This window comes from Nerophis lumbriciformis, linkage group LG05, assembly GCF_033978685.3.
Source record: "Nerophis lumbriciformis linkage group LG05, RoL_Nlum_v2.1, whole genome shotgun sequence".
In the NCBI taxonomy this organism is placed as follows: Eukaryota; Metazoa; Chordata; class Actinopteri; order Syngnathiformes; family Syngnathidae; genus Nerophis; species Nerophis lumbriciformis.
Genome location: NC_084552.2, coordinates 31704155 through 31731259, shown reverse-complemented (window position 1 = coordinate 31731259; position 27105 = coordinate 31704155). Strand labels below are relative to the sequence as shown.

Below are 27105 nucleotides of genomic sequence, written 5' to 3'. Positions count from 1 at the left end.
CCATATTTCTATAAATACAGTTTTTTAAAAAAATCCGCGATTTTGACCATGGAAATTATCAAAATATACAGGACCCATACCAAAAACACATAGAAAGCATAGACCAAAAGATAAATATTCAAACGTATTTTATTTTATTACCTCCTTTTTGAACATCTCGTGGTTAAGCCACCTGGTGGCAAGGTGAGTCACTGCCTCACTTGCCTCCCCTGACAGCACATCACTGATGTAAGGTAATGTTCAAGTATCGGTATCAGTATCGGTATAGTACGGGCTCTGTAAATACTCGGTATCAGATTATGGAGCGCAAAATATATTTTTCTGTGCTCAAAATATGCCCAGGCTACCTCAAAATTAAAGCACAAATATACCACCATATGCAGAAGACAACATGACAGGCTTAAAAAAACATTATATCGCACCTCCAATTTAAAATGCCCATTACTTATGTGTTATACAGCATATATAAACTCGTACTTTGGTTTTTGCTCATTCCGTTTGGTGAAAACGGAATTGTATGAAAACCATTAAACAACCCCGCATACAATGTAAATTCAATGAATCTGTTCCAATTTTAACACAAAACACTTTTTTTAAAATCTGGAATATCCATAGCTTTACATGCAGGAAAAAAGGCAAATTAATCGTCTGTCTGCTTGCATGTGGCGACTACGGTTGGAAATTAGCCATTGGCTAGAATTTGTTGTGTTTACATTTCAAGGCAATTCGTAGGGAAATCTTCATCAACATGCATGCGTCACTCCCAAATAAAATGTAATTAAATATAAATAATGACTGAAATGGATAAATAAACATTTCCATCAATCCATCCATTTTCTACCGCTTGTTCCTTACGGGATCATGGGGGGTGCTGGAGCCTATCCCAGCTGCAAACGGGCGGAAGGTGGGGTACACCCTGGACAAGTCGCCACCTCATCGCAGGGCCAACACAGATGGACAGACAACATTGACGCTCAGATTCATTCATCAAACTTTATTCTAATTTTATTACACTGATCTTTTTTTGTTCTTTAATTGTATTTATTTTATCCGTCCATCTTCTTCCTCTTATCCGAGGTCAGGTTGGGGGGCAGCAGCCTAAGCAGGGAAGCCCAGACTTAGCTCTCCCCAGCCACTTCATCCAGCTCCTCCCGGTGGATCCCGAGGCGTTCCCAGGTCAGCCGGGAGACACAGTCTTCCCAACGAGTCCTGGGTCTTCACTGTGGCCTCCTACCGGTTGGACGTGCCCTAAACACCTCCCTCGGGAGGCGTTTGGGTGGCATCCTGACCAGATGCCCGCACCTCATCTGGCTCCTCTTGATGTGGAGGAGCAGCGGCTTTAGTTTGAGCTCCTCCCACATGACAGAGCTTCTCACTCTATCTCTAAGGGAGAGACTCGCTACCCGGCGGAGGAAACTAATTTCGGCCGCTTGTACCCGTGATCTTGTCCTCATGACCATAGGTGAGGATGGGAACGTAGATTGACCGGTAAATTGAGAGCATTGCCTTCCGGCTCAGCTCCTTCTTCACTACAACGGATCGATACAGCGTCTGCATTACTGAAGATGCCGCACCGATCTCACTAGTATCTGTCAAAAATGACAATAAAAGTGGGTGTTGACCCTTTTTGCAGCCATTAGGGGAAAAAAGTTGGACAACCCTGCCTTACATTTAACATGTTTTCATTTAAGGAAAAAAACCACGCGGTGCAATCAACTGGAGTACTGCATCGATATTGTTTTTATTTAAACAAGTCTTCAAATGAAAACAGAATATCTGGTCTGAGGGTGTTTTGCTCCAAAGTCAAAACATTTTACGTTTGTACAACATGGACAAAACATTACTATTCACACCATCCATCCATTTTCCATTGCTTGTTCCTTTCGGAGTACCAGCTGCACTCGGGCAGAAAGGGTACACCCTGGACAAGTCTTCACAGACAGACAACATTCACACTCACATTCACACACTAGGGCCAATTTTGTTTTTGCCAATGAACCTATCCCCAGGTACATGTCTTCGGAGGGGGGAGGAAGCTGGAGTAATGGGGAGAACATGCAAACTCCACGCGGAAAGACCCTGAGCTCGGGGATCTGCAGAACCATCTTTTTGTGAGGCACCAGCACTACACATCCTGTAGCCACCATGTGGCACTTTCATCTCTTTAAATCAAGAACAGAAAAGTCACTTTTGTTTCAGCACTCTAGTGAACTGGGTCACTATATACAATATACTGTATATACATATATATTTAATAATCAATAAACTGTACAAATTTAAAAATACACCTTGAAGCATAATTTAGCATGGAAACGAATCAACAATTCTGTCAGAGGATGTCCTTTAAATAACTGCAGTGCTGTACAAAAGTCACCCAACCGGTCAGATGGAGCAAGCTGATGCTCCTCTGTAAAGTACAACATGGTGTGGTTAACACTGATGATCGGCTTCTTTGAACCTTTTCCATGATATTCCACAAAGTGTCTGTCTTAGAAAATAAGTCAGACAAATATTGTTGACATTAGCTTAACTACATTGGTGGAAATTAAGAAAATGCTTCTCTTTTTTTTTTACAGGAACTGAAAGTGGAACAACAGGATTGTCCTTTTGAAATAAGTTTTCTTTGTGAGTGACATAAATGAACACCCGGTGCAAGCTCTGGTGCGCATCATGGCGAACAGCAGGTCTGCATAGGGAATGTGGCTGCGTTTAAAATAAGTCTGATAAAAGCAGACACAAAAATAAACATTGATAGTCTTCCTAAAGTTCTAAAAGAAACTCTGAAAGCACATTAATGTCAGTCTCTGCTGGGCAGAGATTCAGCACCAGCGTTACAATGTCGCTCTGACCCGTAAAGACTTGAGAGAGTTGCTCCCTCAAGCTCGCCGTGTCCTCTGGTGTTCTGTGCTGGGGCTCCACTTCCCATGCCACCCCGCCCTGGGTCTCTCCACCAGCTGCACCCATTGTTCCGCCTGCTGTTCGGTCTCGGAAGTCCAAGACTTCGGTTTGTGAGCGTGGAGGAATCAAAAGGGGGGCATTGGTGGCGACACCAGCAAATGAGTGGTTTCCAGGATCGGGTGTCCTAAAGAAGGAAATATTGGTGGAAAAAGTGGTTGGATTTCTGTATACAGTAGATCCCCGCCTATTTTGCAGTTCGGTATTCGTGCCCCTGCATTTTCACGGATATCTTTTCCGTGCTTTTAACTAATAACCTGTCTCAGTGGCCTAGTGGTTAGAGTATCGGCCCTCAGATTGGTAAGTTTTGAGTTCAAACCCCGGCCGAGTCATACCAAAGACTATAAAAATGGGATCCATTACCTCCCTGCTTGACACTCAGCATCCATCCATCCATCCATTTTCTACCGCTTATCCCTTTCGGAGTCGCGGGGGTTGCTGGAGCCTATCTCAGCAACACTCAGCATCAAGGGTTGGAATTTGGGGTTGAATCACACAAAATGATCCCTTACCTCTCAGGGGGTGATCAAGGGTGATGGGTCAAATGCAGAGAATAATTTCGCCACACCTAGTGTGCGTGTGACAATCATTGGTACTTTAACTTTAATTGTAAATAGTCTCTAGATCAACTTTAGATCGATCCGTCAATTATACGTTTTTATAATGTTTTATGTTTGTTTGTTTTAGGCCCCTGCGATGAGGCGGCGACTTGTCCAGGGTGTACCCCGTCTACCGCCCGAATGTACCTTAGATAGGCTCCAGCAACCCCCGCGACCCCGAAAGGGACAAACGGTACAAAATGGATGGATGGATTTTTTATACCCTTCTTTTCAAATAAAACTTTGTTTTGGTTTGTTCCCCAAATCTCAAAGTGGAATATTTAATGAAAAGTCATTGGATCCTTGAATAGGTCAATAAATCATTTTGATTCATTATTATTTTTTGAGCAATTACAGCTTTAAAGAAAAAAAAAACAGCCTGCATGGCAGCTTTGTGTTACTAGAATCAACATTGTAACATTTCCTTGTTACATTTCACTTGTTTGTTTTTTTATCCCACATTTTATGTTTTACATTTTTTTTATTGTATTCTTAAAATGTGCTGTGGGCCGTAAAAAAAACTAGCTGCGGGCTACAAATGCCATCGTGCGACTGTTTTGGAATGTAACCCCCACATATAGCAGGAATCTACTGTACTTCAATTATATAAAGAAGAACCAGAAGAACCAGAGTCCTCTGAAGTGAGTCCTCTGCGGTGGACATTTTTATATTGCCTAACAAAGGACACTGGTTCTCCAGAGAATATGTGCAATATTTCCCACCTGTGCTCTGCAGAGAGGAAGTCATCCAAATGAGGCCCTCCTTTTCCAAGTGGGTCATCTGGAACCATAAAGTGATCGCCAACAAACGTGTACTGGAGCAGTCTGAGGGGGATACAGGTGCAGTGTGTAGAACCCTATTTGGGTCTTGCAGCAGTACAGTATACCTACTGTAGTCAATATAGTGCAATTTCCATAGGTTTTACAGCTTTGGGGTGGCAATTTGGGTTAGGGTCATGCCTTGACACCAAGAGTGTATCCAACTGTAACGTGATTACTCTTCACACATGCACATACACAGAATGAGTGTGTGGGATAAGGCCAGTGCTTCTCATTTATTTTCTGCTACGTCCTCCTTGGAAGCAGAACACATTTCATGCCCTTCCCCATTCTCCGCTGTGACTATTAAAAGTATCATTTGTCTATAAAATTGTCAAATGTAAATCTCTGCATAACATTGTATCTTTAATATCATTGTAGGAAACTAAAAAGAAAAAAATACAAACTATAGATCAACTTGCAACACAAAATTACTTTTATCAACATCGATTTTTAGTCTATAACAAAAAAACTTTAAAGTGCATCAATTTGCCAGTTATTTAAAAAAAAAAAATCCCTTTTTAATTTATACATATTTTTGGATCAACTTGAACCATTTGATACTGAAAAAAGAATTTATAAAAACTTAATAAATAATAATACATTCAAATGAATCATCAACATTAACTGAATAACCCAATATATACTACAAACTTTAACATACAACACAAAAATGAATAAAACAACTTGTGATATTTAAAAAAATAAAATAAAATAAAAATATGGAAGTCAGGATTAACGGCTACAATGAGCACATTTTGGAGTGCACAGCTTTTCGAAGCGGGGTTTAAAGGGGAACATTATCACAATTTCAGAATTGTTAAAACCATTAAAAATCAGTTCCCAGTGGCTTATTATATTTTTCGAAGTTTTTTTTCAAAATTTTACCCATCACGCAATATCCCTAAAAAAAGCTTCAAAGTGCCTGATTTTAACCACCCGTCCATTTTCCTGTGACGTCACATAGTGAAGCCAACACAAACAAACATGGCGGAAAGAACAGCAAGCTATAGCAACATTAGCTCGGATTCAGACTCGGATTTCAGCGGCTTTAGCGATTCAACAGATTACGCATGTATTGAAACGGATGGTTGTAGGGTGGAGGTAGGTAGCAAAAATGAAATTGAAGAAGAAACTGAAGCTATTGAGCCATATCGGTTTGAACCGTATGCAAGCGAAACCCACGAAAACGACACGACAGCCAGCGACACGGGAGAAAGCGAGGACGAATTCGGCGATCGCCTTCTAACCAACGATTGGTATGTGTTTGTTTGGCATTAAAGGAAACTAACAACTATGAACTAGGTTTACAGCATATGAAATACATTTGGCAACAACATGCACTTTGAGAGTGCAGACAGCCCAATTTTCATCAATTAATATATTCTGTAGACATACCCTCATGTCAGCAGGCCAGGGAAGCTAGGGTCGATATTCTTCTCTTGATCATCTTCGGGATGGTGTGAGCCAAGACATCCAGGGGGGTTTAGCTCGCTCGTCTGCGGGAACAAACTGCCGCCATTGCTTGCCGTGCTACCGAGGTCCTTTGTCCCTGAATTGCTCACACACTCCGGCAGATTCAATGGGGGTCTGGCGGCAGATTTCTTTGACTTTATCGTTGGAAATGCATCTGCTTTGAGTGTCGCAGGATGTCCACACATTCTTGCCATCTCTGTCGTAGCATAGCTTTCGTCGGTAAAGTGTGCGGAACAAACGTCCAATTTCTTGCCACTTTTGCATCTTTGGGCCACTAGTGCAACTTGAATCCGTCCCTGTTCGTGTTGTTACACCCTCCGACAACACACCGACGAGGCATGATGTCTCCAAGGTACGGAATACAGTCGAAAAAACGGAAAATAACAGAGCTGATTTGACTCGGTGTTTGAGAAAATGGCGGATTGCTTCCCGATGCGATGTCACGTTGTGATGTCATCGCTCCGAGAGCGAATATTAGAAAGGCGTTTAATTCGCCAAAATTCACCCATTTAGAGTTCGGAAATCGGTTAAAAAAAATATATGGTCTTTTTTCTGCAACATCAAGGTATATATTGACGCTTACCGTACATAGGTCTGGTGATAATGTTCCCCTTTAAAGCACGGCAATAAAAATTACTGATAAGCCCCCTTCCCCACTATTTAAGAAGATCTGGTTTAGAGAGTCCCGAAGATAGAAAAAAACATCACATAGAAAACGGGTGCATTGGTTCAACGCACCTCTCTTTGATGATGTCCCTCCACACAAGCGACTCATCCAAGAGGTCCCTAAGATTGTCATTAGTCACGATCACTCCATCAGTCTTCTGTGCAAGTTGCAGCATTTGTCTGTGACAATAGCAGAGAGCAAATATATTGAAAGCAGTGAATCAGTTATACGGGAACTTCCTGTTTACTCTCCAACCTGTCATCATACGAGCAAATCCTCTTCCCACTGACCACCCTGGAAGGAGTGTAAGACAGAAGGCCAAGTTTATGCAGCTCACTCAGATAGTGCTGCTCTGTGGGCAGGAAAAACACAAGTGGTGCCAGGTTTTTAGTCGCACCACAAGGCAACACTGGCCAGCTAAGATTTGTCACATCTGTGATATTTGTTTTAAAAGCAAAGACTCAATCTGAACATCTCTTCATGCTATAGGAACATTGCAATGAAGAGCAAATGTGGCAACCTCTGATGCGAGGGTCATTCTTTTGCCTCCACTGGGGCACCAAGGCGCTAATGTGACGATGACCACGGTCCCAAAAGTGCTGAACAGCCAGAGCAATACCTCGACATGAGAAGAATTGTCCCAGCCCGTGACTGCAAAATCAAATCAAGATGAAAAATGATGGAAAAATGTAACCTTTATTTTCCTCTCTCAACCGTAGCTCTTCGTTCTCCTACCTCATTGCCACGTTACTCCCATCTATGACGATAGTCCTTAGCTTGGGATTCCCTGGCTTGTCTATTAACTGGAGGCCAAAGGGTGTCTGCAGACCCTCAAGGAAACGCTGCTCCCCTGTCACCACCACTGAAGAAGCAGAGGCCAAACCGCGGTGTTCCTTGAACCTTTTGAGAGATCGCTCAGCGGGGGGTGCTTCCTTTGGGCACCTCGGGGATGGGGACTTTTGTCCTTTGACATTTTGGAGCGGGGGATCAGAAGACGCGACATACATAGGCATGGGTGGTCCTTTGACAGAATCGGGGTGTGGTGTGACTTTCTCAGAACAGAACCAATCACGATATCCGGTTAGTTTTTCTTTTTGTGAAACATTTCTGTCCTCATTTTGCACGGGCCCATCACGCTTCGTCATTGCAGCTTTGTCATTCTCATCCTTTACCGAGATGTCTAGTCCTGTTTCTACCTTCCTGGATGTTTTCTTCTTGCTGCCACCCTCCTTCTGCAGCTCCAGGAGAAACTGGCCAGTGGATCCGTCGGGTAACTCATTGTAAACCTTGGTCACCTCATGCTCTTTGTAGCCACAGCTCACAGCGGCTTTCTTTACCACCTCTGACACAAAGTCCCCATCTTTCTGATGTTCACCGACTTCTTTTGACACATTTCTGCCTCCTTCACCTCCTGCAGTCTCATCTTCCGTCTCACAAGGCGAGTTCTTTTGGCTCTGACTATCAAAGTCCCCAAAATCATGCTCTTGCTGAACCAGGTCCAGTATCTCAACTGCCTCTGTGGGCCCTACTTGGCTCAGGATTCGTTTCACTATTTCTTCCTTGAAACCCATGGCTGTGAAAAACTTCAACATAAGCATGAATTCCTTGTTTGCCTCTGGTGGCATCTGCACGCTCTCCTTGTCCCCACTCCCTGATGTTTCCATCTGTTCCCCCTGCAACAGTTCTTCCACCTTTTCTGGACTTTCAACTTGGTTTTTCTTAGGAGCACTTAGAGCACCAGAAGTCACCCTAGGAAGGCTGACCTCATGCAATGCTGAACATTCAGCTTGAACATCTAGCATCTTGTTTGCCCCAAGTCCTGTCTCGTTCACTAAGTCCAGTAGGGCTTCCTTTACAGACCCAGGCAGCACCAGGAGATCCAGGATATGTCGGTCCTCACACTTTTCCACCAGAGCCTTAAAGACCCGGCGGGAAACACACAACTCATCTGAAGTCTTGTCTTCAGTCTCCAAGCGTCCGACCTGCATGCCATTATATCTCTCAATCAAGTCTGTAATGAGGGAGTACGCTTGCACCACAGCAACAGCAAGACCGGATATGAGCAGGGAGCCTGGGGAGCCCACCTGGTTTGACAAATTACAACAAAATGACCATTTTAGATGACGCATTATCATGTCCCAAGCCAAAAAATACTCACCACAATGTGTGCTGAGGTGCTCTTAATGATGCAGTCTAAAAAGATGCCCCTGGCCCCACAGAAGATGCAGTTCAGCACTACAGGATAGGACAGCTCTTGCTGCTCCTCCTGGTTGATAAGTCCTCTCAAAAATAACTAAAAGGACAGAAATATTAAGGGTGTGCGATAAATATCAGATATATAATAATCGGGAAGAATATGAGAAATATGAATGGTTTAAAACAGGCGTGTCAAACATATTGCCCGCGGGTTGCAACAGCCCGCAAAATGAGTCTGCTAAGTATAATAATTGTCCACTGGATGTCGCAATACCAATTCCAGTGTAACCCACGTCACACACGACACTGTTTAAAGATGACGTGTCAGCTGACTTTAAGCGCCCTTCCAATTGGCTGCCGCTACTCCAATCAGCACAGGTGCAAGCAATCAGCTGTTACTGTTGTGGCTAGCGGCAGTCTGATGCAGTAGTGATGCACAATACCTTCTTTGATTGTATATTATCCACTCAACAGATAAAAACACGAAACTGTATAATGCAAAGACTTAAATCAATATGACCATCATCTTTGTAGTTAGCATTCCGTGCAGCGCTCGCAATTTTTTGACGGCACGATGTGCACCCTGAACTCCATTGTAAAAATGTGTGTTTCTACATTTGTTGTTCTATTTAATTTTATGCTTAAATCTACCATGTTCACATTGGTTAAGTTTGTAGTTGTGTTACCTTTAATTCGGCTATTATGGTGTCATTTTGACAATTGTTTTGATTATATTATAATTGTAATATTTGAACGATGCTAAATTAATTTGTTGTGGCAGTTGCTGGTGTTACCAATGCGGTAGTTTGAGGAAACACTCGGTTGCTTTTCCAAACATTTTTAATGGTAACCTGCCCACATGAGAATGCTAAGCATGAAGTACTTTAAGTTTAATTGCTTTGTAAATATACTGAGACAAAGTCTAAGTTCATTGTGTTCTTCACGGTGTTTTGAAACTGTACCAATTTTTTCTTCAGAATTTTCAACTCACTTGGAAATATTTTGCCAAGAGAATTGTTTGTAATTTCTACATTGTGGAGGGGGGCGTGGCCTGCGGGCCTGCCGCGGAACGGGGTGTGCCAGGACCGGCCTCGAAGACAGCGACAGGTGCGTAGATGTCCCAGGTGGGCCTTGTTATCTAATCACCTGTCGTCTTTATTAGCAGCAGCCGGGATGAGACACGTAGTTGAAGTTGGAGTGGGAGCCAGAGAGAGAGAGAGAGACACAAGCTCAGAAAAATACATTTTGCTGGAAAGCAAAATCCTTGCAGAATTGATGAAAATAAAACAGTCTTATACCCTGAATTCCGGGCTCTCCTGGCAGTGTATGGTGCTCCGAAGAACCCACTAGAAGGCAACCTCTACATACATTTTCAAAATGTGCTTGAGCTATTTTAGGCCCAAGTAAGACAAAAAAAAAACAATTTTGAAGTTGTCTTCATTTTTAAATTATCATGCCATGATTTTACCAGTCCGGCCTGCGTCGGAATAGATTTTTCTCAATGCGGCCCCTGAGCTAAAATGAGTTTGACACCCCTGGTTTAAAATGTACAGATTGTCATAGAGATTAAAAACAACTTTATTTGCTTTAGTAAGAAAAACAAAAGCTATAATAAAGAAGGTGTGAAATTATTAATTGACGGCATCAAAGTTAGCAAGGTGCCTCAAACCAAATTTTTAGTAGTTATTGTTAATGAAAAATGTACTTGGACACAACATACTAAACTTATCAGAAGCAAGATTGTTCTTGTATGTAGACATTATACTAAAGTTTAATATAGCTATATATAATGTATTGCAATTTGGGGTGCTACTTGTCAATCATACCTTTACAAAATTGTATAAATTCAAAAATAAATTCTTAAGTATAATGCATTTTCCCAATTGACTGTTTTCATCTGCCATCTATTTTTAATGTAGAAGAATGTACATTTATATACTGATTTTGTTTTCTATAATGTTTCTACATATTTGTCTGACATACATACTTATTCAACTTGTATCTACTATTATGTAGAACATTACCTTAGAAATGTCTGCTTAAAAACAGAGGACGTTTGTTGCTGTTTGTTGTGTATGATATGTATTACATTTGACTTGATTGAACTTGCTGGTCTCCTTAGGGCAGGCAGGAGTGTCAAAACTTTTTGACTTGTGGGTCGTATTTGGCTAAATAAATTTGATCGGGGGCCGAAAGCCGGCTGCTATTAAAGTAACATACAGTATATATATATATATATATAAATGTATGTGTACATACATATACACGCACACACACACATATACAGTATATGTCTGTATATATATATCAGTGTTAATTTTGTCGACTAAAAACTTTCATTTTTGTTATTGTCAACGACCTATTTTCCCCTGACTAAAATAGAACGATAATGACTCAAAACAAAAGCATGTTGACCATAACAATTCCGAAATTAATTTACGATTTAGTTGACAAATAAAAACGAGAGGAAAATAATTAACAGAGACATAGGCTTCAGCACCCCCTGCGACCCCGAAAGGGACAAGCGGTAGGTCATGGATGGATGGATGAAATCCAATCATATTTATTTTCATCTTTAGGTGGGTGGGACAAGTTAGGAATATATCCAATCACATGCAGGAGAGTGGCGGGGGTAAATCACGGTGGAGCTCCAATCAGAACTACAACTACCAAGACACGGTGTCAATCATTATGAAAGACATCCATCCATCCATTTTCTACCCCTATATTCCCTTTGGGGTCGCGGGGGATGCTGTAGCCTATCTCAGCTACAATCGGGCGGAAGGCGGGGTACACCCTGGACAAGTCGCCACCTCATCACAGGGCCAACACAGATAGACAGACAACATTCACACTCACATTCACACACTAGGGCCAATTTAGTGTTGCCAATCAACCTATCCCCAGGTGCATGTCTTTGGAGGTGGGAGGAAGCCGAAGTACCCGGAGGGGACCCACGCAATCACGGGGAGGACATGCAAACTCCACACAGAAAGATCCCGAGCGCAGGATCGAACCCAGTACCTTCGTATTGTGAGGCAGACTCACTAACCCCTCTGCCACCGTGCTGCCCCTTATGAAAGACATGATAAAGATAAAACACTAAAACACTTCAGTGAAACACAACAAACACAATAAATGCAAAATAGTGTAATTTCCTGAGTTTATAAACATAATAAAATTTTAAAAACACGGAAAAATATGTTTTGACGCTAAAAAATATCGATGTAATCATAGTATTATCGACTAGATACGCTCCTGTAGTTGGTATCATTACAGTGGATGTCAGGTGTAGATCCACCAATGGCGTTTGTTTACATTTTGATGCCGGTGAGCTACGGTGTGTAGTGAAGCAAGTTTAGCTAGTCCTGCAGGAATGATACTTGTAAGAAACTTAATTTATTTGTCACCATGGAGGCGAGGATTAGTGATTTAGAAGAAGCTACAACACTGCGGATGGACTTTAGCCGCTGGCTAGCGAGCCATATCTTAAGACACCTCTTCCTGAGGGCGTTTCAGTCTTATAACTTCACTTTTATCGCTAGTTTTTAAGCCAAAATGCGTCCATTCTCCCTTTTCTGTGTACACACATTGCCTGCTTGTAAGTACTCCATGACTGTGCGTTGCCAAACATGCTCGTCTGCTTGTAAAACCAGCAATGACACGACGTGAAGACGACAGTGGGGCGGTGGGTTGGGGAACCGGTACTTTTTAGAGGCGGTATAGTACCGAATATGATTCATTAGTATCGCGGTATTATACTTGTACCGGTATATATATATATATATATATATATATATATATATATATATATATATATATTAGAGATGTCCGATAATATTGGCTTGCCGATATTATCGGGCCGATAAATGCTTTAAAATGTAATATTGGAAATTATCGGTATCTTTTTTTTTTTAATCAGTATCGTTTTTTAATTTATTTTTAATTTTTATTAAATCAACATAAAAAACACAAGATAGACTTACAATTAGTGCACCAACTCAAAAAACCTCCCTCCCCCATTTACACTCATTCACACAAAAGGGTTGTTTCTTTCTGTTATTAATATTCTGGTTCCTACATTATATATCAATATAGATCAATACAGTCTGCAAGGGATACAGTCCGTAAGCACACATGATTGTGCATGCTGCTGGTCCACTAATAGTACTAACTTTTAACAGTTAATTTGACTAATTTTCATTAATTACTAGTTTCTATGTAACTGTTTTTATACTGTTTTACTTTCTTTTTTATTCAAGAAAATGTTTTTAATTTATTTATCTTATTTTATTTTATTAATATTTTAAAAAAGGACCTTATCTTCACCATACCTGGTTGTCCAAATTAGGCATAATAATGTGTTAATTCCACGACTGTATATATCAGTATCGGTTGATATCGGTATCGATTGATATCGGTATCGGTAATTAAAGAGTTGGACAATATCGGAATATCGGCAAAAAGCCATTATCGGACATCCCTAATATATATATATATATATATATATATATATATATGTATATATAGTCGAGGTTTCTGTGGTTTATCCGTTATACAGTGCTCAATACTGTGGTAGAGCGGAATATACGTTAGGTCAGGAAAAAACACAGAGGCTATCCCCTGACGAGCAGGGAAACCTGCGAAACAGGCTTGTAGGGATGATATAGCCTCTGTGTTTTATCCTGAACTAACCTATATATATATATATATATATATATATATATATATATATATATATACATATATGAGAGTGTGTGTACATATATACATAATATATTAATATAATAATATATTAATATATAATGTTAGCCCTGCGATGAGATGGCAACTTGTCCAGGGTGTACACCGCCTTCCGCCCGAATGCAGCTGAGATAGGCTCCAGCACCCCCCGCGACCCCAAAAAAAGGGACAAGCGGTAGAAAATGGATGGATGGATGGATATAATGTCAGACTTCTTCACTGTTTCAGAGGTAGACATTTCGCTTGCACCAAATACAGTATTCTGCAAACATTCCGCAAGTAGGGAAAAAAACATCGAGCTTCAACATAACCTTATCAGCCAACTAAAACGCCAGCCTCGCTATGACAATATTCTGAAAGCCTACAAAGACGCCTGCATCGCTATAGAAGCTGCCCCAAAGCCAGGCACAAAGAAAGGTGTGCATAAACTATAGTTACATACAAATTGTGTATCCCTAACAAATATGCTTACTTATCTGTTTGCACCTTAGATGAGAGAAATCAAACCTGACCTTTGCAGCTTTAACATCACGGATCTCCCCTTGTAGCTGCAAAAACATAGACCCGGGCGAGAACTGCGGCAGGTTGTGGGTGTCGATGACTAACGACACCCGGAATATCCTCTCCAAGGTGTCCCTCTGACAATCCATGGCGCCCATCAGTGTCCTGGGGCACAAAAACACATCCTCCACCTTGGCTTGATGCTCCATGCCTGTTGAGCAAATATCACAGTCACTTTAACACACAGTACACAGTATAATGGAGCCATGGGTACACGTTGCTTCGGTCAAGTAGTTGTTGATTAGTACAGAATATACAGTGCGGGTCACAAAAAAGTTCACATACTATTTTGTTGGACCACCTTTAGCTTAAATTACGGCCTACAGTCACTGTGGCATCGTTTCTTCAAGCTTCTGCAATGTCACAACATTTATTACTGTCCAGAGTTGCATTATATTTCTCCAAGATTTTGGACTGATGACGATAGATTCAGACCACTGTGCTATGATTCCCCACTGTCTTTCCATTTTTTAATCATGTGTCGGACAGTTCTTTAGTAGTTTCAGTCATCTCCTGAGATGTTTTCTTATCCTTCATGCATGCCAATAATTGGACCCTTCTGAAACAGAAATCATATATTTTCCACAACCACTGAATGTGTTAAACATGTTTGTTTAACGAATGAGAAGCTACTCACTGCATCAGTTAGGGTTGAATAACTTGTTGCCAGCTGAAACTCTGTAGTTCGTTTGCTCTACTTAAGTTCCCAAACTGGGGTAGACAAATAAAAATTCAAAACTGTGCGACTGCATTGACGTCTGAAGGCTCATAGTTCGTACTGCACTTGAACGCCTCATCTTGTGAACAGTGATCCACCTAAAATTATTTTTTTGTTTAGATATCAGCTTAGTTTATCAATTTAAACAAAATGGGGATTGTTACAGTCATGTTATGATTGTCAAAGACGTTTGGTAATGTAATGTAACAGTCCTACCTAAATAAATGCTTTTGTTATTCTGCTTTTGTTATACCCAGATCAATGATATTTATAGCAGTCCCGAATCGTTCTCTTTTTTGTAATATATATACAATTGTTAGGCAATTTGCCTGATTACTAAACTTAAGCTAAATACATAGAGCTACAGTTAGTTATCATTTTAGTGATTGAGTAGTCTGTTAATTCATTTGTTCGATTAATTGACTAATAGGATCACGGCCCCCACGCCCCACTGCTCTCATGTGCGCTCTATTTTGTACACTATTCTAATTTATTGTTCGCATATATTTCACTTTGTTCAAATCAAATGAATTGATTTAATTGATTAATCGTTGCCGCCTCAGTACGTGCTGTAATTCCATCCTAAGTATCAATCTATCTAACTTACTTCTAAAACCAACACCACTGTGAGCATTTTTACACACTACCACTTTAATTCCACATTTTGATTGATTGATTGAAACTTTTATTAGTAGATTGCACAGTACAGTACATATTCCGTACAATTGACCACTAAATGGTAACACCCGAATACGTTTTTCAACTTGTTTAAGTCGGGGTCCACGTAAATCAATTCAATTCATCAATTCATGATGAACTTGTATTGAAATATTATTGACTGCCAACTATATTTGTTACTGTAACTCACTTTCCTACAGCAGGTATACACTTTCTACCAGAAGCAGTCACATTTTTTTCCACAAATGTAAATGTCTTTAAATACACATTAACCCACACACTGCAGTGTAGTTGAGAATTGCAGTGGCATGGCCACCCTACTTACTGTAGATTGCAAATTTCGAATAAAAACATAACTATATACTAATAATTTAAAATAATGTTAACATTTGAGATAGCTAGCAATAATCAACTATCTAGTTGCCAGCTAGCAACGACTGTTGCGCTCTAGTTGTCAGCTAGCGATTAGCACACTAGTTAGAAGCTAGACATTAGCTCTCCATTTGTCTGCTAGCATTTAGCACACTAGTTACCAGGTATTGATTAGCACTCTAGTTACTAGGTAGCGGTTAGCACATTAGTTATCAGCTAGCAATAAGTGCTTACGTTAAACGCTAGCGATTAGCACTATAGTTTCCATGGGCTAAAGAATAGAGTGCCAGTTAGCTTGTGATTGTTGCGCTCTACTTGTCAGCTGGCTATTAACACACTGGTTAGAAGCTAGGGATTAGCAAAATAGTTGCCAGCTAGCGATTAGCACACTAGTTAGAAGCTAGGGATTAGCTCTCCACTTGTCTGGTAGCAGTAGCACACTGGTTACCAGGTATTGATTAGCACTCTAGTTACTAGGTAGCGATTAGCACTATAGTTTCCAGCAGCTAGAGAATAGAGTGCCAGCTAGCTTGTGATTGTGAATGTGAGTGTGAATGTTGTCTGTCTATCTGTGTTGGCTCTGTGATGAGGTGGCGACTTGTCCAGGGTGTACGCCGCCTTCCGCCCGGAGTAGCTGAGATAGGCTCCAGCACCCCCCGCGACCCCGAACGGGACAAGCGGTAGAAAATGGATGGATGGATGTTGTGCTCTAGTTGTCAGCTAGCAATTAGCACACTGGTTAGAAGCTAAGGATTAGCAAAATAGTTGCCAGCTAGCGATTAGCACACTAGTAAAAATCTAGAGATTAGCTCTCCATTTGTCTGCTAGCATTTAGCACACTAGTTATCAGGTATTGATTAGCACTCTAGTCACTAGGTAGCAGTTAGCACATTAGTTATCAGCTAGCGATTAGTGCTTACATTGACCGCTAGCGATTAGCACTATATTTTCCAGTAGCTAGAGAATAGAGTGCCAGTTAGCTTGTGATTGTTGCGCTCTAGTTGTCAGCTAGCAATTAGCACACTAGTTAGAAGATAGGGATTAGCACAACAGTTGCCAGCTAGTGATTAGCTCTACGGTTGTCTACTAGCATTAAGCACACTAGTTATCAGGTATTGATTAGCACTGTAGTTAGAAGCTAGGGATTAGCACAGTAGTTGCCAGATAGCGATTCGCTCTCATTTTGTCTGCTAGCATTTAGCACACTAGTTACCAGGTATTGATGAGCACTCTAGTTACTAGGTAGCGGTTAGCACATTAGTTGTCAGCTAGCGATTAGCACTATAGTTTCCAGCAGCTGAAAAATAGAGTGCTAGTAATGTGCTTTAATAATGTGTCGGACGGCGTGGCGCTGTTGGGAGAGTGGCCATGCCAGCAACCTGAGGGTTCCTGGTTCAATCCCCAGCTTCTACCAACCTCGTCACGTCCGTTGTGTCCTTGAGCAAGACACTTCACCCTTGCTCCTGATGGGTCCTGGTTAGCCCCTTGCATGGAAGCTCCCGCCATCAGTGTGTGAATGTGTGTGTGAATGTGGAAATAGTGTCAAAGCGCTTTGAGTACCTTGAAGGTAGAAAAGCGCTATACAAGTATAACCCATTTACCATTTAGTGCTAGTTAGCAGAGGTGGGACCAAGTCATTGTTTTGCAAGTCACAAGTAAGTCTCAAGTCTTTGCCCTCAAGTCCGAGTCAAGTCCCGAGTCAAGACAGGCAAGCCCCGAGTCAAGTCCAAAGTCAAGACTGGAAAGTCTCAAGTCAAGTCCTAAGTCCTGCATTTTGAGTTTCGAGTCCTTTCAAGTCCTTTTAACCACAGACTAATATATTAACACAGATTGTGTATGCTTTTCAAACGCTGTATTTATTTATTAAAACAAGTGCATTTTAAATTGCAGGAAAGAAAATTGTGCTGACATTGCACTTCATAATAGCACTATTAACCAGTCATTTTAAACATTAACTCATTCCTATACAGAACAAACACATTGAAAAATAAAGTGCAAATGTACTTATTTGTACAAAAGTGTTAACATTGAAAAAACATGACATATACGTGAACATAACAAAAAAAGTTGTACTTTTTATATGTCAGGGCCCTATGCTGCATTGCATTTGCAAAAGACCAAATTAGCCAAGAGTCTGTCAGTCATTTGTGCACGATGGGGGTGTAGTATGATGCCACCATGGCTGAAAACTCGCTCCACTGGAGCACTGGAGGCAGGCACTGCCAAGACTCTCATGGCCACTCGTAACAGTGAAGGAAGAGTCTTCATGTTCAATGCCCAGAACAAAAGGGGGGAGAGAGTTTTTTTGGGTTGGTGCAATACTTGTAAGTGTATCTTGTGTTTTTTATGTTGATTTAATTAAAAAAAGAAAAAAAATATATATATATATTTCTTGTGCGGCCCGATACCAATCGATCCACGGACCAGTAGCGGGCCGCGGCCCGGTGGTTGGGGACCACTGAGGTAAACAACCAACAGTATGTCAGAAAGCTAGCTAAAACGGTACACATATTCATAATATAGTATACATTTTAACTGACCTTTATTTTACTATTTTTGTCTTTTTTTAGGTGGCTAAAATACGCGGTGCTGCTGACTGCCGTCTAACGTTACGTGTGATATATTGACTAACCCTGCTTAAAAAAAATCACTGAACAAAAAGTATGAATAAGGTAGTGAACTGCAACAGATTCCCGTGTTTGCAATAACGTTATAACGTTAGCAGTGAGTTTACAGCCTCACTGATTTAACTACACAGCAAATAAAAGTCACGTTACTTAGCCAATAAACGTTATCTTACATTCAAAACTTACCGTTCTTTGTGCAACTTCAAATGCCGGACGAAGTTGGAAGTTGTTTCCTCTCCATCAGTAATTTTCGAACCGCATGTGTTGCATATTGCAAACCGTTTGTGTTGACCACCTCGTAATTTTTATACCCAATTTTTTGTTCACTGGCGTGTGGTTTGGACATGTCTTCTTCGTTGGTTGTCCTGCAATTTGATTGGATGAATGCTGTGTGATGAAAACAAAGTAGATCTAATTTGATTGGCTGTTGTACTGAGACCACACCAGCTGACACACGCAACGCTGATAGACAAGTACACAATAAAAAATACGGAGCGCTCCCGAATAACTTTTTCATCTTTGGGTTTTGGGGAAAGTAGCAAGTCATGTCAAGTCATGTCAATTCAAAAGGCTCAAGTCCAAGTGAAGTCACAAGTCATTGATGTTAAAGTCTAAGTCGAGTTGCAAGTCTTTTTACATTTTGTCAAGTCGAGTCCAAAGTCATCAAATTCATGACTCGAGTCCAAGTCATGTGACTCGAGTCCACACCTCTGCTAGTTAGCCATTAGCAGACCATTGTTATTATTTCAGTAGCACCTATCAGTACCTCGAAGACCAGTTTGAATAAAAATACAAACAAAATTGTATACAGGATATATAAGTTTGGGGTCTTTGTTCTGTCTCTCCATCAGTTTGGAGGTCTGGAGAACGAAGACCCCTGCTTTAAAATATTTGTGTTGAATTATTATTATTAATAATTATTAATCAAGGCTCCGGGTCAAGTATCTGAAATTGGTTACACATCAGTAGTGACAATGTTGTTAATAGCTCAAGAAATAGCTATATTGTTATAGTTAAACATAGTATGCTTAAATGAGCCAACTGATTATGACAAACACGGAACAAACCATATGTAGACTTCGGTATAAATAAATGATGTTTTCTTACCCGGAGTTGGTCGTAAAAGTCCAGAATTCCGCAAATGACGTGACAACACAACGATCGGCGTGAAGTAAAAAAAAAAAAAAAAAAAAGACTTCCGCACCAATTTGGTTGACTGCAGTCATGCCAGGAAGTGAAAACAAAAGAGGCGGGCTGATTAAAAGTGAAAGTAAACACGCTGCTGGGGTAAAAGCTCTCTTGCCAGGCCGCTCTCCTACCTGATGACCCCAAAACAAACGTCACAAAAAAAGAATAAAATACGCGCAGTAATCCTACATGTGTTACTATATGCTACACACCTTTGCCCCACCAGATGGCAACAGTACTTCTTCAATTGCTAGAAAAAAAGCTTGTATTGTTTCCCAAGTAAGTTGAGGGGAATTCCAGTGACGACAGAACCGGGGATTTTCTTCTCTATGTTCATGTGTTGTTACTGCAGTGTTCTACACCTGCTCAAACAAAAGTGACGGGACACATGCCTTCTACATAATTGAATAAATTGGATGAACCCTGATGAGTTGTCCTCTTGTCAGACTCAGAATCAGATTTGTTGGCCAAGTATGTTTAACACACAAAGATTTGGACTTGGTAGACTGTGCTCTCTTTCTTCAATGCAAGACACAAAGAAAATCGCAACAACTCCAGAAGAGCGCAGCTGTGGCGGCTATTCCGCAGCGCTGTCTTGGTATGAAAAGGAGAGAGAAACACAGGACATAAAAGACATTAAAACAGGTTTCATCCGGCCCGCGGGATGAGTTTGCTAAGTATAAAAATGAGACGAAATTTTTGAATGAAAGAAACTGCTGTTCTAAATGTGTCCAGTAAATGTCGCAATATCAATTCTTTGTATCTTTGTCCCGAACGGGACAAGTGGTAGAAAATGGATAGATGGGTGTATCTTTGTAGATGATGCTAGATATGTAAAAAAAAGTAAACCACATGTTAGTGCACCAGTCGAGGAAAATGAGCAAACTACATAAGTAACATCCTGTAATTTGATTTTGATATAGATAGATAGATTTATTGGTCCCCGTGGGGAAATTCATTTTCACTGCCGTACATTTAAACAATAGACATTACGCATCACAAAACAAAAATAACAAAAATACATCATAAATGACAAACACATTTATGAGCTTGTCAGACAGGTCGGCCAGGCCTGCTGTTAAGGGCGGCTATAGCTGCAGGGATCAGGTTTTTTCCTGAGGCGGGCCCTCCGGAATTTGATGGTTCTGTACCTGCGCCCTGATGGTAGTGGGATGATGTATTGGTGTAGTGGGTGAGTGATATCATGGACTATTGTGTTTGCCAGTCGAGTGATGGACCTGTGGTTTAAATCTGAAATGTTGGGTGTGGGTAGGCCGATGATTTTAGCTGTTATGTTTGTAATGCGGGCAGCACGGTGGAAGAGGGGTTAGTGCGTCTGCCTCACAATACGAAGGTGCTGAGTAGTCTGGGGTTCAATCCCAGGCTCGGGATCTTTCTGTGTGGAGATGGCATGTTCTCCCCGTGACTGCGTGGGTTCCCTCTGGGTACTCCGGCTTCTTCCCACCTCCAAAAAACATGCACCTGGGGATAGGTTGATTGGCAACACTAAATTGGCCCTAGTGTGTGAATGTGAGAGTGAATGTTGTTTGTCAATCTGTGTTGGCCCTGTGATGAGGTGGCGACTTGTCCAGGGTGTACCCCGCCATCCGCCCGATTGTAGCTGAGATAGGCTCCAGCGCCCCCCGCGACCGCGAAGGGAATAAGCGGTAGAAAATGAATGGATGGATGGATGGATGTTTGTAAAGCGTGTGAGTTTGGTCCGGTTGGTTACAGAAAGCATGGTGAAAAAACATGTGGAACAGTACATAAGGATGGGTTGAACAATGCTTTGGTAAAGTAATAACAGGAGATGAGGTGCAACGTATAGTCCTTTGAGTTTTCGGATGGCTGACAGTCTTTGTTGACTTCTTTTTTGAATGTCCGTGGTGTGCTGATCAAAAGTGAGTTTATTGTCCAAGGTTACGCCCAGATATTTAAAAGTGTCAACTGTTTTAACTGTTTGTGTGTTTATGATGATGGGGTATCATTTTTGTCGCGGCGCGGGCACAATCCCGCATGTCATCTGCGGCAAACTCTGCCGGCACCTCCGCTGGCAGCACGCCAGGACACGCCCGTGCTCGCTCTGATCGCATCACAGCCACGCGCCAGAAAAGCTGCAGGCAATCACTAATCTGCGCACCTGAGACTAATGAAGGAAGGCAGAATAAAGACCAGCGGACCCGAAGATCCCTTGCCGGAACGTAGTTCACTCTCGCAGTAAGCATCCCGTCTCTTCCCTTCCTCGTACTTGCTCTCTTTTTCTGTGTCCTTCCCTGTTCCCGTTTTTATGTCCATTTTGTCTCCCGCAGTACATTCCCCGTCTTCCGTGATCGAGTTGTGTATCTCGACCTCACTCTGGATTCCGGACTGTCTTCCCCGATCCTCCACCCCTGCTTGGACACAGACATTGTTGCTTCTCTCCAGCCCCCGACTGCTTGCCTGCCCACGGACTGCCTTCTCGCCTTGCCCCTTTGGTCTGACGAAGGATACATCCAACATGCACAGACAACAAACCCTGGTAACATTTACATGGTTAATTCTACACATCGTCTTGCACCTGTCACTTAAAAGTAGCATGCACATCCCACACATTCATCAAGAGGTTCAATAAACCTGTTGAACTGATTCCTGCCCTGGTGTTGTTTCCTTCCCCCGCCGTACAAAACATTTTTTTAATCTTGATAGATTGAAAATGAACACCAATGAGTTGATTGATGAATATTATCACATCATTTATTCAGTAAGTATAAATAATGACAAATAAAGATATAATACTATAAACCGCAACATGTAAGTGTAAAGAAAAACAACAACAACATTATGATTTGTACATTTTCAGAAAGTGCTTGTTTTATTTTTAAACAAAGAAAACAATCTGAAGTTATCTTTATTTTTAAGTTATCATGCTATGATTTCACCAGTCCGTCCCACTTGGGAGTATATCTTTTTCCATGGGGCCCCTGATCTAAAAGGAGTTTGACACCCCTGCATTAAAGGATCCCAGAGCTGATGCAACCAGCTGCCACTGTAGAGACGCTGTATTTCTACATACATAAGTAAAACCCAACAAAAAACAAAAAAATTGTAATGATCTATGTATATATATATATATATATATACATATATGTATATATGTATGATATAAATATATATACATATATATATATATATATATATATATATATATATATATATATATATATATATATATATATATATATATATATATATATATATATATATATATATATATATATACATACATACGCCCAGGGAGACCGAAGTGTCCGATAATACATACCGATGCTCAACACGAGCTCTGCAGCCCGGTCTCTTCCTCCGCATCTTCTCAGGTCTTTCCATGATGTGGCAGAGAGTGAGCAGCTGGTCTCCGGTGCAGACATGGCTATAGCTTCCTGAGGCAGATCCCAAAGTTTACAAAAAAGCTACCCCCTTGTTGCGCAGTCCCAAAAGGGCCCGATCCAAACGGGGAAAAACACACAAAAACAGGAGAGAAACATCAAGAACACAAGAGCATATCCTGCAAGAAGCAGCCACTACAGCGGCCCCATCTTGAAACATCTCATAGTGTTAGAATATTAAAACAAATCTATCCATCAATTTTGTGTCGATTGTCCCTCTCTGGGTCGCAGGGGAGCTGGGGCCTATCCCAGCTGCACTCAGGCGGAAGGCAGGTTACACCATGGACAAGTCGCACCCAAATATACACCTAAATACACACAACTGTCTTGAAATTCCTCTGATTAAGCGCACACACATGCAGCTGTATCTTCGACCTTCAGGCCTGCCTAACTACTATCTGATGCTTTCGGGACATTGATGCGTGTTTTGATACGTCAAATCACATGAAAGAATAATGACTCCAAATGTGTTGCCCCAAGTTTGAACTGTCTTCAGTAGCTAAAGAATAGTACAAATGTTTGATATTAGATACCACGTATTATTAATGTATAATAATATTTTTTATCAGCTACACATCCTTTTGATCAAAAAATTCCCAGGGATGAAGCCACTCAAGCATCTCCATCTTCATCACTTATTTTCCTTGGACTGGCCCCCACCCTCTTGAACACTTGTTGACCATGGACTTGTTGACCCATTGGCTGTTTTGCGACATAGAGAGCGAATAATTCTTCATCGCGGTTCACTTTTGCAAAAGCTTGCTCTAGTGGAGGACGCCATTCGTTAAGTTAATGTGCGAAATAAGCAATACTCTTGATGGAGTGACACCAACGCTGTAACATTTACCCGTGAGCTGTTTTAAATAAATACTTGTGAAATCTTCCAGAAGACCCAACATTTGACTGTTCAACAAAATAATGCTGGTAGTCTGACAATTGGCAAGACATTCATATAGTTTCATTGCTGTGGGATACTTTGGGGGACACCCATCCTGTCAAATAAAACATACACAACATGGTGGCAATGTTTGAGCCCATAATTCCGATTGACTTGTAATTTCTCACACAGCTCAATGGGCTTCTAACTCATTCTTTAGGATCTACTCTACTAGGGCTGTAACGATATGAAAATTAAATGTCACAATTATTTTGAACAAAATCATCACACTTAACATTATTATCACGGCATTGTTTAATGTGCTCAAAAATACTTAAAACACACTGAAATATTTTAACCAAGTTTTATTTAAAAAAAAATATTTAGAATAAACACACACACACAATATACTTTCTTAGCAGAGGACACATTAAATATTGTTCTGGATTCTTAACAGACGTATTTATATTTGAGTGTTGAAATATGTATTCTTATTCACATTTAAGCTATGCTCGCCATAGTCGGTCCGTGAGTTCATCACAGTGCGGTTATCAAACACAGTTTTTTGATAATTTTAATTTAAAACAGTGTTACTAACTATTGGGAGTTTTACCACGGTTATACGTGTCTGAAAATTTGAGCAAAATCTGTTAAAAAAACATGTCTGCCATCAAGCAAAACATCTTTACAGGCTCACAGGTAGAATCTACCTCAGGAGTTCTTCACCCTTTTGACCTCTGGGCCAAACTTTTACACTACAGAGGGGCCCGGGGGCCACTCAAATATTAACACTGATTTAGTCATCTTACTCTTAATTTTAGGAATATTCAATAATTATATCTAACCTACTTACAGTTTAACAGGATAAACCTTGTCAAATGATATGAAAGCATGTGTTGATCACAAAAATATTATTATCAGGGCTTAGGTCAGATTGATTACACAAATATAAATATATTTTTTACAAAGTACTAAAATAAATAAACTAAGTAAATCATAATAAAAACCTTAAGGGCCTACCTTGTGTCAAAAATTATTTACGACCTAGCTGTCAAATGATTTATGACCTAGCTGTCAAAAGATCAAAGGATTTATGACCTTAGGGTCAAAAGGTGAAATGATTTATGACCTAGCTGTCAAAAATGACCTGTCAAAAATGATTTACGACCTTATGGCAAAAGATGATTTATGACCTTATGGCAAAGATGATTTATGACCTAGCTGTCAAAAAAAAATGATTAATGATTGTGATACACCTTGTGTCAAAAATGATTGATGGCCTTAGAAGAGGGGTGGGGTTATGGAAAGGTCAGAGGGAGGTAATTATTTTTTTTTTTACTGATTGTAATATTTCTGTCTAGAGTTTATATAATAACAAGTATTTATTCTAAATAAAAGCAGTTAAACATCGCGTCGAAATTCACGCTCGTCCGAGGAACGTTCTAAGGGATCCTTCGTCCAATTTGCGTAAGTATACCGGTTATTTTTTTACATTGTTTTATTACCTATGTTTTTACAACATTATTGGTATATTTTATTAGACAATGAGCTAGTCGACGCCGAAGTAAGAGACGACGAGCTTTGTTTGATCTCACAAAGTTGGAAAACGACTCTAGCGGCGAGTTTAAACTATCGATTTGTTTGATATTATTTGTAATCATTATTTTGTTTTATAGAGGGGGATGTGGGAAGATTCTAAAGAGATCTCTTTTACACAATCACAGTTTGGTGAGTCAAATGATTTTCAATTTACAAGAAAAAACATGCATTATACAATATATATATTTACTTACAGATGTTTCTTTTACCCCTTTGGCCCGGTGGATGGTCTTAACCGAGTAGGCATCACACTTCCCGCCAAAACGTTCCGAAGACCAGCTTGCGGAGGAGGAGGAAGTTTTAAACCCGCAAAAGACTCCTGCCGTTGAAGAATTGTTCCCGGACAAAATTGTCGAAAAAGAGGTCAAATGTCCCTCCGTTGAAGACTTGCTTGCGGAGGCTGCTGAGGCTTTTCTTTCGCCGGAGAGTCCACAGGAGACCGCCGTGAAGTCGTTGAAGGCTCGCTTGTTGCGGATGTGAAGGCTTTTCTTCCATCAAAGAGTTCAGACAACGAATGCTTGCTCGAGGACAACAGCATCGAAAAGACGACGAAAGTCCTACAAACTGTAAGTTCTTTTTGCATTATATACGTTTTTCCTAAATGCATCGGAGTTCTGAGGAGGTCCTCACACTAGCCCATCTTCGGCACAAATGAACTTCGCGCTCAGAGAAGTAGGAGGGGTTTGATTCCGGAAGTGGGGGTTTGTTTCCGGGTGCGATTGTGAGAGTGTTGAGCGAAAGCGACAGCGCCACAAGCGGTTAAATTCGTTCATGTTTTTATGGCGGTTGGCAACCAACCTTGTGGTGTGCATTACCACCACCTACTGTATCGGTGTGTTGACCGAGGTGGATCCCTACTCTATATTCTTTTATTTAACCCAGTATTTTTTAAATATGTGTATATTGCTTTATAACCTATGTGTTCTGAGTGCAGTCCTAATATATCTTCCACCGTTAACCTAATATTCTCTTTTGCTAACTTACTATCCAGTATTACCCTTTCTCTATTATATTTCCTACAATATATTAAAACATGTCCTACACTTTCTAACTGTTGGCAAGAATCACAAAGTCCTGTAGTATGTTTCCCTATTAATTGTAATGAACTATTTAGATATGTATGTCCTAATCTCATTCTAGTAATAATGTCTTATTCCTTCCTATTTCTATTGCCTCCTCTCATTACATCTACTCTCCACTCGACTTTGTAATACTCTCTACCTGATGTTTCCTTATTCCAATTATCCTGCGACTTTTTATTGTGTTCCATCTTAATTATGTTCTTCACTTCCTCTTTACTGTGCTTAATCTCCGTGTTTACTTCTGTTTTAGTGGTTGCTTGTTTTGCGTACTTATCAGCTAATTCGTTCCCCTCAACTCCTACATGAGCAGGAACCCAAAGAAATGTTACCACACCTCCTTCTTTATTTATTCTGTAATTTGTCTGAACTATTTCATAAACTAAATCTTGTCTTGTTTCTGATGCTATGCTTTTTTATGCTCATCAATGCACTGCTGAGTCTGAGCACACGACTGCTTTTCCTGCTTTATTTTCTTCTAACCAATGAATTGCCATATAAATTGCTACCAATTCTCCCGTAAAAACAGA

The 27105-nt window shown here is 40.6% G+C and overlaps 1 protein-coding gene across 3 annotated transcripts; it reads right to left on the bottom strand.

Annotated features, from left to right (window-relative positions):
* Window positions 1-1717: 1717 nt before the first annotated feature.
* Window positions 1718-26192, bottom strand: khnyn (KH and NYN domain containing). 3 transcript variants are annotated; one of them, XM_061960866.2, is made up of 9 exons: window positions 25691-26192; window positions 13967-14166; window positions 8674-8808; window positions 7251-8599; window positions 7036-7166; window positions 6771-6867; window positions 6587-6694; window positions 4277-4378; window positions 1718-3082 (listed from the first exon to the last, which is right to left on the bottom strand). In XM_061960866.2, exons 2-9 carry the CDS (start codon window positions 14162-14164, stop codon window positions 2761-2763), a joined length of 2442 nt encoding a protein of 813 aa, XP_061816850.1. In that variant the 5' UTR covers window positions 14165-14166; window positions 25691-26192; the 3' UTR covers window positions 1718-2760. The 3 variants fall into 3 exon arrangements, with proteins under 3 accessions (XP_061816850.1, XP_061816848.1, XP_061816849.1); XM_061960864.1 differs by lacking the exon at window positions 25691-26192 and adding an exon at window positions 19518-19595; XM_061960865.2 differs by lacking the exon at window positions 25691-26192 and adding an exon at window positions 18597-18753.
* Between the last annotated feature and the right edge of the window lie 913 nt (window positions 26193-27105).